This window comes from Sinocyclocheilus anshuiensis, unplaced genomic scaffold, assembly GCF_001515605.1.
Source record: "Sinocyclocheilus anshuiensis isolate Anshui unplaced genomic scaffold, SAMN03320099.WGS_v1.1 scaffold234, whole genome shotgun sequence".
NCBI classification, from domain to species: domain Eukaryota; kingdom Metazoa; phylum Chordata; class Actinopteri; order Cypriniformes; family Cyprinidae; genus Sinocyclocheilus; species Sinocyclocheilus anshuiensis.
Genome location: NW_015544165.1, coordinates 937,024 through 953,532, shown reverse-complemented (window position 1 = coordinate 953,532; position 16,509 = coordinate 937,024). Strand labels below are relative to the sequence as shown.

The following is a 16,509-nucleotide window of genomic DNA, read 5'->3' as shown; positions in this document are numbered from 1 at the left end:
CTCATTTGAAAAAGCAACTTTGCACTTCTGCGTGTGATTTGCATGACAGCATAATTACAATATTTCACTTTTCCTGTTGATTCACTCTATTTGTGCACAGCAATGATAGAGCCAGTACAATCCGTCTGCCAGTTACAACAGCAATGAGACACATCATGGAAAACTTTATGATCGCATGTTCCTGTTAATCAAGGTTTGAAAAAAGCGAAGTCCTTCACTCCTATTTACCTAAACCAGCTCACTTTGTGCAGCATTATTTTATGAGTTTGTTGTTCTAGTGTGAGGTATTATAATTTTGCATTCTTTCCCAAGGTCAGCTGCTGGTGTGACACACACAATATTTGCTTATGGGGCTTTTCAGGTCAGTTCTATTATATTTACATCAAATAATTTTTGATAAGGGATGTAAAAGACCTATAAAACTGTACCATAAATGGGAGAGGTGTAGTTGAAAAAAAAGTACAAAAGATCAACAGGTTTTTTTTTTTCGTTTTTTTTTTATCTTTGACACGTTGACATTTTTGTGCTGAACCTTGCCAAGCAATGCACCTAAACTAGGCCAACAAAGTGGGCACCAGCTCTTGTTTCTACCCAAAGTACCTGTCTCTTATCTCTACAGCTCTATAATCACTTAACAAAGACTCGGGCATTTGCACAAATTAAAACATCAATAATGCACGAGTGCTTTTCAGTTTCTGCCACACACACCCCAGTGCTGGGGCAGCAGTACTCTCTCAAAATGTGCCACGCTCTCGCCCCGAGAGACCTCAAATCCAGTACCAATCCACACCCCTTTGACTCGGGAGGGGGGAATTAAATGCATTAGACAATTGGGAGAGGGCTTATTTTTTAAGAATGAGGGAAAGTGGCGCTTCAGTGTAAACAGCCAACACCCTTGAGTGGCGTACTTCCATAAACAACATCACCACGGCATGGCCACCGTTTGTCATTAGCGGTCTCGCTGAGAACACAGACACAGCTTTAATTCAGGCCATGGCTTCTGCCCTATCTTTACATATCTAAATCGCAAAGGCTAGTCTCTTATTTACAGGGATGAGAGCGACCAAACCATCATAGTGAGATGAAATATTGCATGTTAAATATGCAAAAAAGGGGTCAAAACAAGTCCACTATGGGAGAAAAGAAAGAGAGGAAGGGTGGAGGAGAAAACATTAAAAATTAAAGGGTCCGAAGACGGAGCCAGGAGGTGTTCCATACGAGACGGTCCGTTAGGACATGAATTTTGTCCCCCGTCTTCACGTACTATCCACATACCTCCCAGAATGTATAGTCTATACCTTAAATAGGAGATAACCATTCAAATACTGTAGGATTTGTAATATGTGTGCTTGAGCCAAATGTGCATGTTTGTGAACATTAAACATTCCTTCTATGGGCAAAAAGATGTCAAAGACAGACTAACTCATAGAGATTCTCACACACACACACACACACACACACACACACACACACACACACACACAGGCTTTTAAGCTGACGCATTACAATTAAGTTGCTTTATTTTTCCCAAGTATAATATTTTATATTTTTTCCTAAACAGATTATTTCATGTTCAGAGCTAGTTCATCATTATTCCCTAGTTTTTTCTCTCTTCCCGTTACCATTGCAAACAATCCCCTTGTTAGCAATCTGTTAAGACAGGCGCTTGGTACACAAATTGCGCTTGACCAAGTGAATTTGTTTTGCAAGGATGACCTGTTTAATCATCTCATATTCTTTTGCGGACGTTTATTCATCTGGTTTCCACGGTTACGGAGAACATTAAGGGGCTACAGTAATAAGGCTGGAGAGTCAAACGGGTAATAAAAAAATTAACGCCATTTTGCAGCAGCCGAGGACGGTCTCTGAAATGAATCAGGGGAGAGGGGAGCGCACACGCAGGTGAAAAGGGGCCTACAATATTTCCAAACAATTAAGGGCCGGGTAGGTTATTTCACTCTGTAGAGAAGCTCAGATGGGCATCCAATGGACACGACACTTTCAGAACAATCAGTGCTCGGTTGTTTTAAAGTCATAATGTTCCCTTATTTATCGTGATACTCTGATTACTTATCAAGACAATCAAATCCAACTGCATTACGATTATTAAAATTTCTTCCCTCCATTCTAATATAAGATTACTGTTAGTTGCAAAAAATACAGTTATAGAGACATGTTGTAAAACTATAGATTAAAAAAATCAATTATGTATTTAGATTAAATATTTTTTGTAGATTTCCTTATCACAAAGTCTATGTAAAATACATTTTTGGAAATAATTTTTGGCCCTTTTTTAAAGCCTTCCAAATCACTACAGAAGGTAATGTCTCTCTCTCTCGCCCTTGACTTTGACAAATGTTCCCCCTTTGCACCAACCAATGAGTTTGACTATAAGCCAAATATAGAAAATTCCAGCACAATAGGCAGGACAGGTATTGGAACCCCTCTGAAAGGTTCTGGGCTCAGTAACTGAGACTAACAAAATCCGAATATGGTATTCAAGGACAGCAGCATACAGGCAAAATAAACAAGCCATTAGCATTCTCTATCTCTCCCCTACCTGCCTTATGCTTTCAGACAATCCATACATACCAGGGATCTACACCACAGATCGCATAATGTAAGATATAAAGAAAAGAAAAAAACTCTGGGCAGACTTGAACAGGTATTTTCATTCTATTTCTGCTGGTTGTGCAAGCCGTAACATGGCATTTGTCGTGGTCTGCGCAGTGCTGGAAAATATCTAAATCATGCTGGAACACTATTTAATGAAGGCTGCCTTCAACAACCCAACATGCCCTTTCATTCATTACTCAGTGTGTATGAATAGATGGACATAAAATTGCACAAATAATAGCACACAAGCCTGGTGTCAGGTGGCTCGTTTGCCACAGTGCTTGCACGGGGTTTGACTCATTTCGTAAGTTGGTCGTTCCAGAAATATACAGTGGCTGCAAAAAGTCACTTTTTGACACTTACAATGTGTGAATGCCATTGCATTAGATAACAAAATATCAAAGCAAATGGAATCTGAAAACAAATGATGCTAGAGCTTTTCTTAGAGCTAACTTCACTTTTCTGAGACATTTTTGAGACATTTACTTTTAACCAACTGGTGTCAAGGTGATTTTTAGTATGATTTTTACCATATATTTTTTTCAATATATAAACAATATAGAGTTTTATAATTTGAAACTTAACATTCATTTCACTTGAAAAGAGTGATTATTCTATAAATAAAATAAAAGCCACTTTTTCAGTGCTTTGATATGCATGTATGAATATTTAAAATGCACAAGATTTAATTTAATATTTTGTTGTCTAAGGCAACGTCATTCAGGCAATTTGAAGTAAGCATAAAATATAAATAAAATATTTTAAAATAATTATATACATTTTTTTTTTCCATTTTTATCAAAATAACCAACTGGTGTCAATGTGACTTTTAGTATGATTTTTAGTATATATATATTTTTTCAATATATAAACAATATAGAGTTTTATAATTTGAAACGTAATATTCATTTAATTTGAAAAGAGTGATTATTCGATCAATAAAATAAAAGCCACTTTTTTAGCGCTTTGATATGTATGTATATTTAAAATGCACAAGATTTAATTTAATATTTTGTTGTCTAAGGCAACGCCATTCAGACAATTTGAAGTAAGCATAAAATATAAATAAAATATTTTAAAATAATTATATAATTTTTATTTTTTTTCCATTTTTATCAAAATAACCAACTGGTGTCAAGAACTAAAAATGAATAATTAAATAATAAGTAAAATAAAAATTGAAGCAAACAATTTTTTCATTAGCTCTATGCCTTGTTAGAATTCAAGTTGAAGCAATTTAAGGACGCCAAATCCACACCTGTCATCCAGACAGTTCCAATGAGCAAGAGCAGGCGGTCGGTTTCTCATACAGACTAAGGGTATGAACTAGCACAAAGGCCAAAGAGACACCTTAGCCTCCCCCCTTTGGTCTTAACAAAAGTCTGGGGTTGGGACAGAACAGCCTTGAGTCCTAAAACTCCTCTTGTAAAGGCAGAAATCCCCAAAATTGGACACATAGAAGTGTATAAAAAAACTCTAATCTCTAGCCATGAGACCGCCAACTGCTCTGTTAACAGCCTCTTAACAGGTGTAGGTCCAAGAACCATGTAATCCTATCAATTTACAGAGTAAAAAAAAAAAATTCAGTCAAACAGCAAACTCCCGAGCCCCCTTTTGCTCTCTCTTGTTCTCTTTCTCCGGTCGGTTTAGTGTGTAGGCTGTGACAGAACGCAACAGCTGGGCTTCAGATTTATCATGTACAGACTGTAATTATTGCTGCTGCTGCCTGCTACTGACCCAAGTGAATAGAATGTCACAGGCAAAAGCACACACAACCAGAGGATTCACGGCAGGGGAGGCTTCGAACGCAAGCACCCCTGTTTGCAGTCAATTACCAGAGAGGACAGGATATCAGCTCTGTGGCTCTCTAATGCAAACAATCTCCGAGGAAAAAAGGCAACAGGGAAGACGTTCATTTCCCTTGCTTATCATTGGGAGAATTAAAAAAAAGAGGATTGTCTTGCAGGGAAAAAAAAATCAGCAAATAAGTGAGTATTTTCATGACTGAGTAGAGGAGAAGGAACTTGCTAATTCCACATGATAAACTTCAAGAGATTAATGCAACATGCACACGGTGTAGAGATTTCACACAAGACCACCGGAAAAGCAATGCTCTAATCTTATCGCCCACCCCACCCCATGTGACCTGTGTGTTTAGGTCCGAGATAAGGAGCTAAAGACACCCATCCGTCAGCTCGGGCCAATCGGTCCCTTAACTGCAATCCAGCTGCCGTTCTCCACTCCTGCCAGACTAAAGGAACTCGTCAGAGTGGCTGAAGCCTGTAGCTGCACTCAGCCGTCAAGAGCGGGTCACGGTAGCCTCTCTAACAACCCTGCCTGAAACCTGCCTACAGGGTTGTTCACACCTTAAAGACCCCTGCCACATTTAAAAGGATTAGTCGCCACATTTTGTACCGGCTTAATCTTCCTTTCAGACAGCATAATAAGGGAGCGCCGATAAGCGGAGCATGCAAATTTCATTCGAGGCCATTGGAGCTCAAGCTTTCAGACAAACAGACTAAAGTCTTCCACACTGTGCTAATTGCTTCTTCATATTCTTCTTTTCCCCTCTTATATGCCGTATCAGCTGCCGCAGATTATTTGTCTCCCCTACTTTGCATGAAATTAGAATTTCATGTGGAAGATCATAAACGTGAAATGAAGCCATTCTGCTAGGCCCTGCGTGAAGAGGAAGACCTTTCCACAACTTTTCTAACCATATGTGCCAAAACAAGAAAACTCGATGTTGTGTCTGCACCGAAGGGGGGAAAACGGATCATAAAATTCTCAATCGTGTGGCACATTCGTTGCAAAAGGTGAGGTAGATAGCACGAGATAGCAGCTCTATGCGAAGCTTTTTTTTTTTTTTTTTTTTTGTGAGATGCAAAACTTAAACCACAAGCCCTGTGAAGTACCGGTACCTGGATAGTAATACCTTTTTTTCTCTCTTTGTATAGTTGACTTTTGTTTTACTGAAAATTATACCACAACTCACCTGAACTCTATGTTCATAACTGGATTTGCTTACAGCCAGGGAAATTACATTCTTGGAAATTATATCATTACTCAAATAATATTCCAGTTTATTCACAAAGACATAATACTGTGATGTATTTGTTTACAATAATATGGAAAACCTTATCTAGTATTATCCTATTTAAATAAAAAATTTTGTTTCATAAATTTAATATATAATAATTTACATTTATTATACAGCAAATTATACAATTACAAAAACTGCATATTTTAAGCATGTAAATCTATGGATATTTGTGATTGATTTATCATTCCACAAGGCTTTCTAGCACAGTATCAATTAGACCATATATATATAAGTGACAGAAAGGTTTTGAAGTTTTAATTAGGGTCTGGTGTCTGCATGAATGCACAGGAGGAGAGGAGAGGAGAAGAGAAGAGAGACCTCATAAGCATCACGATCTCATGCCTAGAGATTGATCCGTTCCTGTATTAGCCTCTGTTATCATCTGCCCGACTGTGAGCTCGGGGACTGTTGGGGTATTAGGATGACAAAGTTCATTTTGATGGTGGGGGACCAGTGACTGATCAGGAAACTCAAGCTAGACTCAGTCGCCCTCTCTCTGTCATTGCTTTGCTTTTTTTTATTTATAAGACAGACATATATAAAATGAAACAAGTAAATGCATCTACTATAGCAGTTAAATCTACAGTAGATTGTACTGATTATTATAAATAACAAACTACACTATTTATATATTAACTTTGATAATTAAACTATGATAAAGCTGCATTTTGTGTAAAAAAAAATAATGTATGAGCTATATGAATTCAACATTTAAATACAGCTACATAAAAATTATTTAGTAAATGTAATTTTTTGCCATATTTTAATATGTAAAAAAAATAAAATAACAAAAACATTTTTTTTTTATTCAAGTGATTTTTGTTTCAAATGACTCAAAATGTACAAAATGCATTCCAGATGTCCTTCTAAAAGGATCTCACCTTTCTTCTGTCATCTGTGCGTGTCATCAATTATAGATTAGAATTTAAAGAATATGCATGAGTTGATATGGCAACACTGATCACCCCTTCACTAAAGAGCGCTCTTGCCTCTCTCAGCGGCCGGGTGTGCCGAGGGTCCCTCAGGAAAAATAAGCATAAAAGGGGTTAAATGTGATGCCTAGCATCCTCTCCCCCTTTAATGTCCCCCCTTCCAAATGTACTTCAAAACTCTGTTAATCTGCGACACACAACATTCCCATTAGCATAGCCCAGCCCCCTCATAAAAATTCAAGCTAGTTTAATTAAAAAATGTAAATTTACTGTCATCCGAAGAGCTGCAGAATTAGGACAGCAACAGCCTTTTTTATTGCTTAAGACATCAAATTGATTCGGTTGTTGCTAAATTGTGATAAAGGTTATTGAGGGCTGCAGACCTTGGGTTGTTTTTTCCTCCTCATTTGATCCTATTTTGCAGATGACTGGTAAAGGTGCTCAGAGTGGACAGAGGCTAAAACTGCTTTCGCTCGACATGAAGAAAAAAAACCTGCTGGAGTAATAAAATAACTCCAGTCATCTGAACAGCAAAATGACAACGATTCGAAAAAATCTAGGGTGTGCCTCATTTAGAATAAAACAGAAAGCAAACTGTTATCCTGTTTAAAAACAAACAAACACAAAAACAAAAAGTTTCTGATAAATATGACGTAATTAATCTGAAGCCACTTCTTAAAGTTCAAGAGATGCTCTTTAAAAGAAGCCACAATAACATTTATTTTCACTTAGTTTAATTTCATCTTTCACTATTTATCTTTTAGAACAAACAGTGTTCATTAGTGTCAAGAAAAAAAATCTTTCTTGCCTGAGGGCAAAAAGACAAAGATATCATATCAATAACTTGCTAAAATTATTGATTGAATTTCTCAGTTATGACAAAATCTACTTTTGGCACTGGAAAAATTCACTAATGTGTGTGTGTGTATTTATTTTCCAAGCTAAAAAAACAAATCGTGTTTTTTTTTGTGTGTGTGTGTGTAGAACAACCAATCCTATTTCAAAACTTTAAAAAGTGACATTTTGGAACAAGTAAAAATGTAGCTATTTTTTTCATTTAATATAAAATGTCTGTTTTTAAAAATTAAATAAACATATAGCAGTTACACACCACAATATATAATCAAATAAGTGTCAAAGTGACGTCTAAAACTCTACCTAAACAGCATCGAGTAAAACACATCGAAAGCCAAGCAAACAAGTGTGTGAATAAACACTACAATTCTGGCCTAAATTACAACTATTAATAAAACAAATAAGTTGAATTTTCCAGGAACTCTATTTAAGACTAAACTGAAATAGAAATCCAACAAACTCAAACCACACAATCTAAACGTACTACGCTAAAACAGCAACATTTATTTCAGGAACATTTTGCAATTTCTGATTTTATAATAGTATCTAAAGCTCCAAAATCCAGATTATTTGGTAATGAAATTAGGAAATAGGATGGGACGGTATGACTGATATCAATTTCATAATATCCCTAAACGGAGGAACAAGGAAAACGGAGAGGGGTATCATCTGTTCTGTGTGCCCTTACATGTGTCAAAACAATGTTACAACAGCATTTTGTTTACTCAGTCCCCTTGGCAACAAACCCCTAGGCCACACCGGTCACTTCACTAATATTTTTACATGCCTATGTATGTTTATGCCACATCGGTGCCTCCATAAAGTTATATCAACATCAAAAAAATAACTAAAAAAATCCCCTGACCTCAGACAAACATGACTGCTTTAATAAACACAGATATATGAGATTCAAACATCGCCGAACGCCTGTAGGTAAGAGTAATACACCATGTCTAAATAACAAATAAACTCGACTACTTCCAGGTTTAAAATGAAAGTAGTCTACTTAAATTCTTCCCCTCCTGAGAGGCATGAGTAAAGTAAGAAAAGAAAACAGGGGACTCAGGGACAGAGTGATCGCATTAAACACTGCCATCTTCTCACAGCTTGTCACACAGTTATAAATAAAGGTACAGTAAACTCACAGCAACGATACGTGACACTTAAAACAAGAGCAACTTCCCTGTTCAATACATATTTTATATTAAAACACTCACCTATGGACACTCACATTCACACACACAGAAAGGTTAGAGAGGAGGGTCACTTACCATATTCAGGGTAGTCGAAGTTAAATCCTGTCAAGCATGTAACTTTCATAATATTACTGAACTCTGTTTGAAAATCATCAGATGTAAGCTGGTCTGTGAGAAAAGGAAAACTAAAAGAAGTTGACAATAAGCGTCTTTTCTGCTCTCAATCATGTACTAAACTCCTTGACATGTAATCTGTCAATAGTTTGTAGCAGAGATAATGCCGGCTGCCACGAGTGAGGTTGATTGGCAGCTTGGCTTGGCCCCTCCCTCCTGTGGTTTGACGGGGGGTAGGTGAGAGAATACAGAGCCGGCCCCTTCCTCGACTGCTCCTCCTGCCTCTCTCTCTCTCGGTCTACGGTTCTGCTCCTGTACACGCGCACACACACACCAAGCAGTTGGCGATGTCTGAATAGGCAGATAGGAAATTACAGCAGTGGAGGAACCTGAGTACACTTTTTTCCTCCCCTTAGTGGGCTGGCCTTCCCATCTTTGGGCTCTTCTAGCCTTTCAAGTCTCTCGGGGAGGAGCCTTCCACGATTACATGAAAATGAGGAGGGAGGGAAAACTCAAAGGCTCAGAGAAAATATCAAGCACATTAGATACATCAGTCGGACATTTTTGCATGCGATTCTGATGATAACAGCATGCCTGTTTTAAAATGAACAAAGTGTTCTGGTTTTTGTTTATCTCGTGTTGTGGGAAAGACCCTCTCTGGCCTACTGTACATTTGACTATCGCAGTTCATTTTATGAGTGTTATTTACTGAAAACAGGAAGTTTGCGGAATAGTGCAAAAAAAAAAAAAAAACATACCAGCAAATTCACGTGTAAAACTAGAGTGGTTATATAAAAGAAAAAAAGGATAGTATCAGTTACATTTTATTGCAAATTTTAACGTTTCCTCATAAAAAAAAAAAAACTTAAGTATTTAAGAGTGCTCACATGGTGAAGTAACCTTATCCTCGGAACAGTTGGTTGTATATTACGAGGAAGGGGAAAAAACCCTACATGTCCCATCCCCCGTTCTCTTCTTCTCCCTCCCTTTTTCCCTCCTTCTCTTCTTCATTCATCTTTGCCTGCTCTCTGTGTGCTTGTCCCTCTGATAAGGTATCAGTTTTCATTGCAATTTCAGGTGAAATGATAAACGGCAGCCGTTACCAGGTGACAATGAATACTTTATAAGACAAAGCCCTTATTTGCCTGGCAGTTTCTTCCGCTGTGGCATGCAAAAGCGCGCCCGGACAGCATATTTTCAGCATATTTCTATCTAAACACAGTCGACTTTGGAAATATGTTCATTTGCAACTTGAATCGCAAATGATATGAGTAAACAACAGGCAGGAAGTGCCAAGTTTTGGCCAAAACAAAATGAGCTTAATTTCTTGAAAGCACTGAGAAATAAGCCCAATAAAAAGGGGAAATGCATATTCTGGGTACTGTCTCATAACTGTGAGAAATTAGTCAATCTCAAGTTCCTGTTTGCAAACTGTTACATCTCATTTGTGAGCATAAAACAGGTTTTGGTTGATTTAGTGATTATGCGGATGACTCATAAAGCAACAATGGCAAAATGTTCCCACCTTAAACTCAATAATCCAGAAGGGAAGAGCCAGCGCAGTCAGTCATCAGACCCTAAACATGCAAAATATCAGCAGACGCACCACACCTATCGATCTCTGCCAACATCATAAAAGTTTTGCAACAAAACAACATAATGCCACCTTTATGCACGGGACATTTTTGAATTAGTACAGCAACACGTGTCGAGCACATTCAAAGCGCTGACTGACACCGTAACAAGACGCGCAACGAGCGTGCACCGATCCAGCGGAACGCTTTGTACGGTAGGGAACGGCCAATGTTCGCAGATCATTTTTCTTTTCGCTGCCATTTCTGTTTCTCGGAGAGGAGCTGAATGGCGTTTGATGTGGCCCATTATGATGGTATGCTCAGGGCATGGGGGCGAGCGGGGAGGGGGGACTGTGACATGGCAGGGCTACATCCGTCAAAGGGATGCAGGGGCCAGACGTTTAGCTGCCCCTGACCGCGCACTCCAGGAGGGGCTGGTCTGATGGCCGCCCGCTCCAAGCGCCTCGCTCCGCCGGGACAAAAGCCAGCGCCCAGTTAAAAGATGTGAATTGAGGGGCTTTTGTGCCTAGGGCCCGGGGCTATGCGGAGTGAGAAAACTGACCTTTGCTGGGAGTTAGATTGTGTTTGAACCCTCTCGCTGTCTCAGTCACTGGGACGGCACAGACTGAGTGGACGACTGTGAGGTGGAGGGCATCACAAAAAAGAAAACGAAATAAAAAAGACAGAAAAGGGAGCATCATCACCATCACCATCATCATCATCTCCTTGGCCTGAAAAAGAAGCTTTCCCACAGAGGTTTAAAATGGATTTTTTTTCCCGCTCAAATCTCAATTGTGAAATTGACAGGAAATTGAATATGACAAATCTGGAGTCTAGTGCAGTGGCTTGAAAAGAAGGCCTGAGAAAGCATTTGCCCTTGTATTGTTCTAGCGAAGCCTGTGATGTTGGACATTATTCCCCCTCACGTCTATTTGGATAGCATTATATATTCATTTTTCCCGGGGTAAGCGTATTGCATACCAAAATGTGGGCATATCTCCAAAAGGAGCGGTCAGAAGTTACTTATCATAAACCATTTGGTCTACTTGTGGCGGTGATCTTTATAATGAAAATCTCTTTATTAAATGAACCCTATCATCATTTTGCAAACAAATGAAAATGGGCCTGGAAAAAAAAAAGAGGTTAAAGATGTTCCTGGAGCAAAGAAAGGTGCACATCTATCTAGTGGTAGGCTGACATGTCCAGTTCACTTAAAAAACATTACTTAAAAGTCTAAACATTTGTCTTGACGTAGCTTTCATCCCCTGCCTCCCATCATTACATTTCAGTATCTCTCCCGGATGCAGACAGTCATAATGTAATCTTCCTAATTTCAGTCTCTCGCAATCTGGTTTTAAAAGGGAATGAGAGAAAGGGCCACATTTCTGAAGGCCCTGACCATAATCATTTTAGACAGATAGCTTCTCCCATCGCAGATGAGCAAATATTTGTAAACTAGCTATCTAATGGAAAATTATAGTGAAATTAGAGCGAAATTCACGACAGAGAAATCTGATTATCTCTAATTTTATTATGCCATCTTAGCCCACACAGCATATTTTTGTAGAGTTTTTTCCATAAATACCTATGCCAGGGGTCCCGGTAATCAAATAACATTGAAATTCATCTCCCCATTAAATTCAATTAGATGCAATTTCAAAAGCCTATCTAAGATTTTAATTACTAAATTATAAAAGTCTCTAAAGCCAAATTGGGGAAGAAAAAAGTACATCCCTGCATTGGAGGGGGCAGGAACGTAAATATAAATAAACGAACGTGACTCAAAATAAAACAAGCAGAGGAAATTGTCGATTCAAAAAAGATACCTAACGGAAAATAAAATTAACTGAGCAGAGGCTTTATTCAGCGGCTCTGGGTGGAAGAGTGACGTGCGGCCAGGACGAAAGACTCCTGGACCAGAGGAAATGAACTTAGCTGAGGTACACTCTGCTTCTAAACGTCTGCCCTCCGAGTTATTAAGCCATAATTGACTAATTGACACCTTAATTTCATTTATGAGCTCCTGCTTTGAGGAGTCAACCTCTGGGTATGGAGGTGGTCCAGGAAGAGAGCAGCGAGCCAGTATCCTGTGTGCAGGTGGATCCGAGCCCTCTTCTCCCCCCTAGACGCCACGATCACGAGTACAATAATTAAATGGCAAAGGGAAACATATTGACTGAGCAAATGCTTGCGGAATACACTAAAATCCTCCGTACCTGCTAACGATGACAGCTGCGGGGGTTCAATCGTGCGTGCACAACCAATATCCTTGCAACTTGCCTCATTGGGCATCAATTTGTTTCCCTGCGATAATTCTTTTTGCTAGAATATGTGATAAAGGCTGTTTTTTCTAGGTGATGTGAAATGCGCCGTTTAAATTATGTTCACCCACCAAAAGCTCGGTATATCATAACACAAATTCATAAACAGTAAATTTGCGGCGGACTTATGGATGAACGGGTTTCAGCACGCCGTGCCGTAATGCGTAGGACTGACTATTTTAAAGTGACATCAAACGCTGCTGCTACCTTTCCACAAAAATGCTCACAATGGGACAGTAGAGGGGTCTCGGGTCACCTACTAGGCCCGTTTCCCAGCTACCCCCTACTCCACACCAATGGGCGGCTAAAACAACAGCACAGCAGCCTGGGAGGACTACAAAGCTCCGTCTGAAAGGACACCTGCTGCCTTTATTCACTTAACGCTCTTTAACTGCTCTCTGTGTTTGTTTAAAAGCCATATCCTAAAAAGACAACCTTCAGGCACTGGATTGGGCGATGAATTGGATAAATATTGGCATTAATTGTTGCTAGACAAACATCTCGCCGTCTGACAGAGAGAGGGAGAGAGAGGGTGTGGGGGAGTGCAGCTTCTGGAAGACTCTGCCAATGCCGAGCCGGGATCCGATAGAAGAGGCTCGGTAAATATTACTAAACTGAAACTTTAATCTGCTTTTTTCCACACTCAAGCTAGCTGGGTATTAAAGCTAATCTTTTTTGTGTGTCATATGGTGGAAGATATGGATGGAGCTAATTTTTAGAGACAAATCTGATATTTGTCAACTGGTTGAAAAAACCTAGGGATTTTCCACTAATCCTCCCACGGCACGTTAACAGCAAAATGCAGATGGTGTGGAGCTCTCAGCACCCAGCCCAGGCCTGAGCTAGCCTCGGAGCGACAAACTGCAACCTGTGCTAACATCCCGAGCACCGCCCTCAGCTAGTTAGCAAAGCAGCTAGTGTGTTATTCTACGTTGCAGTTTTCTCGTTGTTTATTCTCTATTCTTCCCTGTTGTTTGCCTGGCTACTTCCTCTGCAATTATTAAAAATGCAACACTGAGCTAACTTTACAACTATTTATTTTTCTAATATGGAGACAAGGAAAAATGTTTTAATTTAAAATGTAGCATAAATCTTTAAGGACACCTACTACAAACCCACTGGGTAATTTTCTTGTTTACCTTTACAAATGAAACTCATTCCTTTCTTCTGTATACTTTTGAAAACTTTAGAGAGTAAGGAAAGTTGTTTCAGAGGTGGACCAAAATTTTGATTAAGGATTACAAAACATGCACAAATGAATAGTTCACAATAAGACCAGGAACATAGTAAGAAAATAATCTGATCAAAATATTCAAATATGCTGTAAACGGCACAGCTTAAGGAGATATGTAAAAAAATTATAAATACATTTGTATAAATGATATAATAATGAATAATAAATTATTTTATTATGAATATTATTATAATTATTTGATTATTCATTATTATTATTTTATGAAATACTTGATAAATTTTTATTTACTATCTATCTATCTATCTATCTATCTATCTATCTATCTATCTATCTATCACAGAGGTTAAAGTGCAGTCCACAAAAAAGGCAGTTCATTATTGACTTCACTGAAGTATTAGAAAGAACAATCTACAAATAGAAGTGTTCAGGAGGAAATGAGCCTTTAAAGCTCTATTTAAGGAACATGGCAGTTAACATAAAGAAAAGGCTTTTTAAGAAGTTAAACACTACCCTTCCTCAGATGAGAGGCCCCTTATGAGCAACTGTGTGACTGAGACAGAAAGAGAAGAACAAAGCTGATCATCATCAGCTGGACAGACAGATCTGAGATCAGCAAAGGTGTAAGGCAGTCATGCCACCAGGCGGAATAGACTACAGTGATACATTTTACCACTTCTCTAATGTTCTTTTTTTTTTGTCAAAAACAAGCAATCCAAGCCTTTCATTCTGACCACAAACATGCATTAACAATCTCTAACCTCCAATATTTGAAAGAAGCTGTATGAACAGGCACAAACGTTCTGCTGAAGTTATTCATCTTCTTTCGTACACTTTGTCAGCATGTTAGTATTTTATTCAACAGTTTTATTTCATTTATGGCACAGGTTAGCTTGTAATAAAATTACTTATTTGCTGCTTTAAAGAAACACAACAAGTTGGATAAAATAAAAATAAAAGCATGGTAGAGATGATTTATGTAACACAAATGCTTGTTGAAACTAGCAAGCATAGCTGACATCTATTGATCAGTCCTACTGTGAGCTGAAAAAAAGTTTATATTATAGGCACAGTGAAATTCAGCATTTTTTTAACCTTCAGAGATGCTTTGCATTCATCTGTAAAATAAATAAATATATAAATCCCGGTAAGAGGCAGGGGGGAAAAAATCACTAAAGCTCTTTTGGTGTAATTGGCTGAACAGCAAGGGCAGCAGAAAATTTACAGGCAGGCGACAGTGTGAAGGGGACTCGGTCACTGCACGAACGCAAGCCCTCAGTACTGGCTGCTCCACTCTAGCCTGGATTTTAGCCACTGGCTTGGCACTGGGATCATCCAATGCTGGCCCACCCACACTAAACTATCAAAATAAATAAATAAATAAATAAAATATAAATAAATAAATAATTGCTGTTCCTTTAGAATTTCTATTAATCAGAGAATCCTAAAAAAAAATTAAATCATGTTTTCAACAAAAATATTAAGCAGCACAGCTGTTTTCAATATTGATAATAATTAAATGCTAAATCAACATATTAAAATGATTTCAGAAGGATCAGCTATTTAAATTGTTATAATATTTCACAATATTACGGTTTCTACTGTATTTTTGATTAAATAAATGCAGACTTGGTGAGCATAAGACACTTCTTAACAAGAAAATCTTACCATATTTGTAAAAAGACGTTGTAATTCACTGAAAGTCTTTACTCTAGTTCTCCTTGGCATGTTCATGAGAAAAGTAGCAATGCCTGAAAGAATCTCTCTTTTGATTTAACCCCTTAAAATTAATCAATTGATTCAGTTTGGTCTGAATGATTCATTCACGTCATACCAATTCATCGACTCAATGTGGTTAGCAGGTAATTGAAAAGGAAGATTATCAATGAAAATCGCCTTAGAATTTAGTGTATTAGTCATATGGACTACATTTATGATACTTTCATGACAACATTTTTTTTCCAAACCTGAACACTTCCAGTTCATTGTAACTGCATGGAAAAAAGCAATCAGTGCTTTATTAAAAACATCTCCTTTTGTACTGCAGAGAACAAAAAACTTAAACTGGTTTGGAACAACATGAGGGTGAGTAAATAATGACAGAACTGTCATTTTAGTGTGAACTATCCCTTTAACATGACAAACAGTGACATGAAGGCAAAAATCCTTAACAGAAACCAAGCAAATCCAATCAAACTGTAATGGAGGGCAACAGTGGAAGTAAAGCTGTCATGGGCGGCCCAAAATTGGCCTAACTTGTGACAGTGGTGCCTCTTTCAACACCAACCATCTTGAGAGGACAGAGAGGATAACACTTAAAACCTCGCAGCTTTATCTCACCCGCTGATTTTCCATAAAATGCCGGGCCAGGGAACCAGGCCATGTGACCGCCATGTAGGTCAGGCAAACGGGGGTAGAGCGGTGGGTGAGCGGTGGGGCTTGCGGAGGGAGGGAGTTTTCGATAGAACTGTCGAAAATAGCATGCAGTAAACAGATTAGATCAATAAGGATTGCTGCTATATCTGTCTTTGAATACTACCCAGAGAGAGGATAACAGAGAAAAAGAGCGATGCAGGGAGAGGAGAGGAGAGGAGAGGAGAGGAGAA

At 38.4% G+C, this 16,509-nt stretch overlaps 1 protein-coding gene across 1 annotated transcript in view; it reads right to left on the bottom strand.

Moving 5' to 3' along the window:
- casz1 (castor zinc finger 1) overlaps positions 1-9,098 on the bottom strand; it is an 86,106-nt gene extending 77,008 nt beyond the window's left edge. Inside the window, exon 1 of the mRNA XM_016495822.1 lies at positions 8,778-9,098. Coding sequence (XP_016351308.1) covers positions 8,778-8,826 — 49 coding nt within the window. The 5' untranslated portion in view covers positions 8,827-9,098. The remainder of the gene's footprint in view (positions 1-8,777) is intronic.
- Between the last annotated feature and the right edge of the window lie 7,411 nt (positions 9,099-16,509).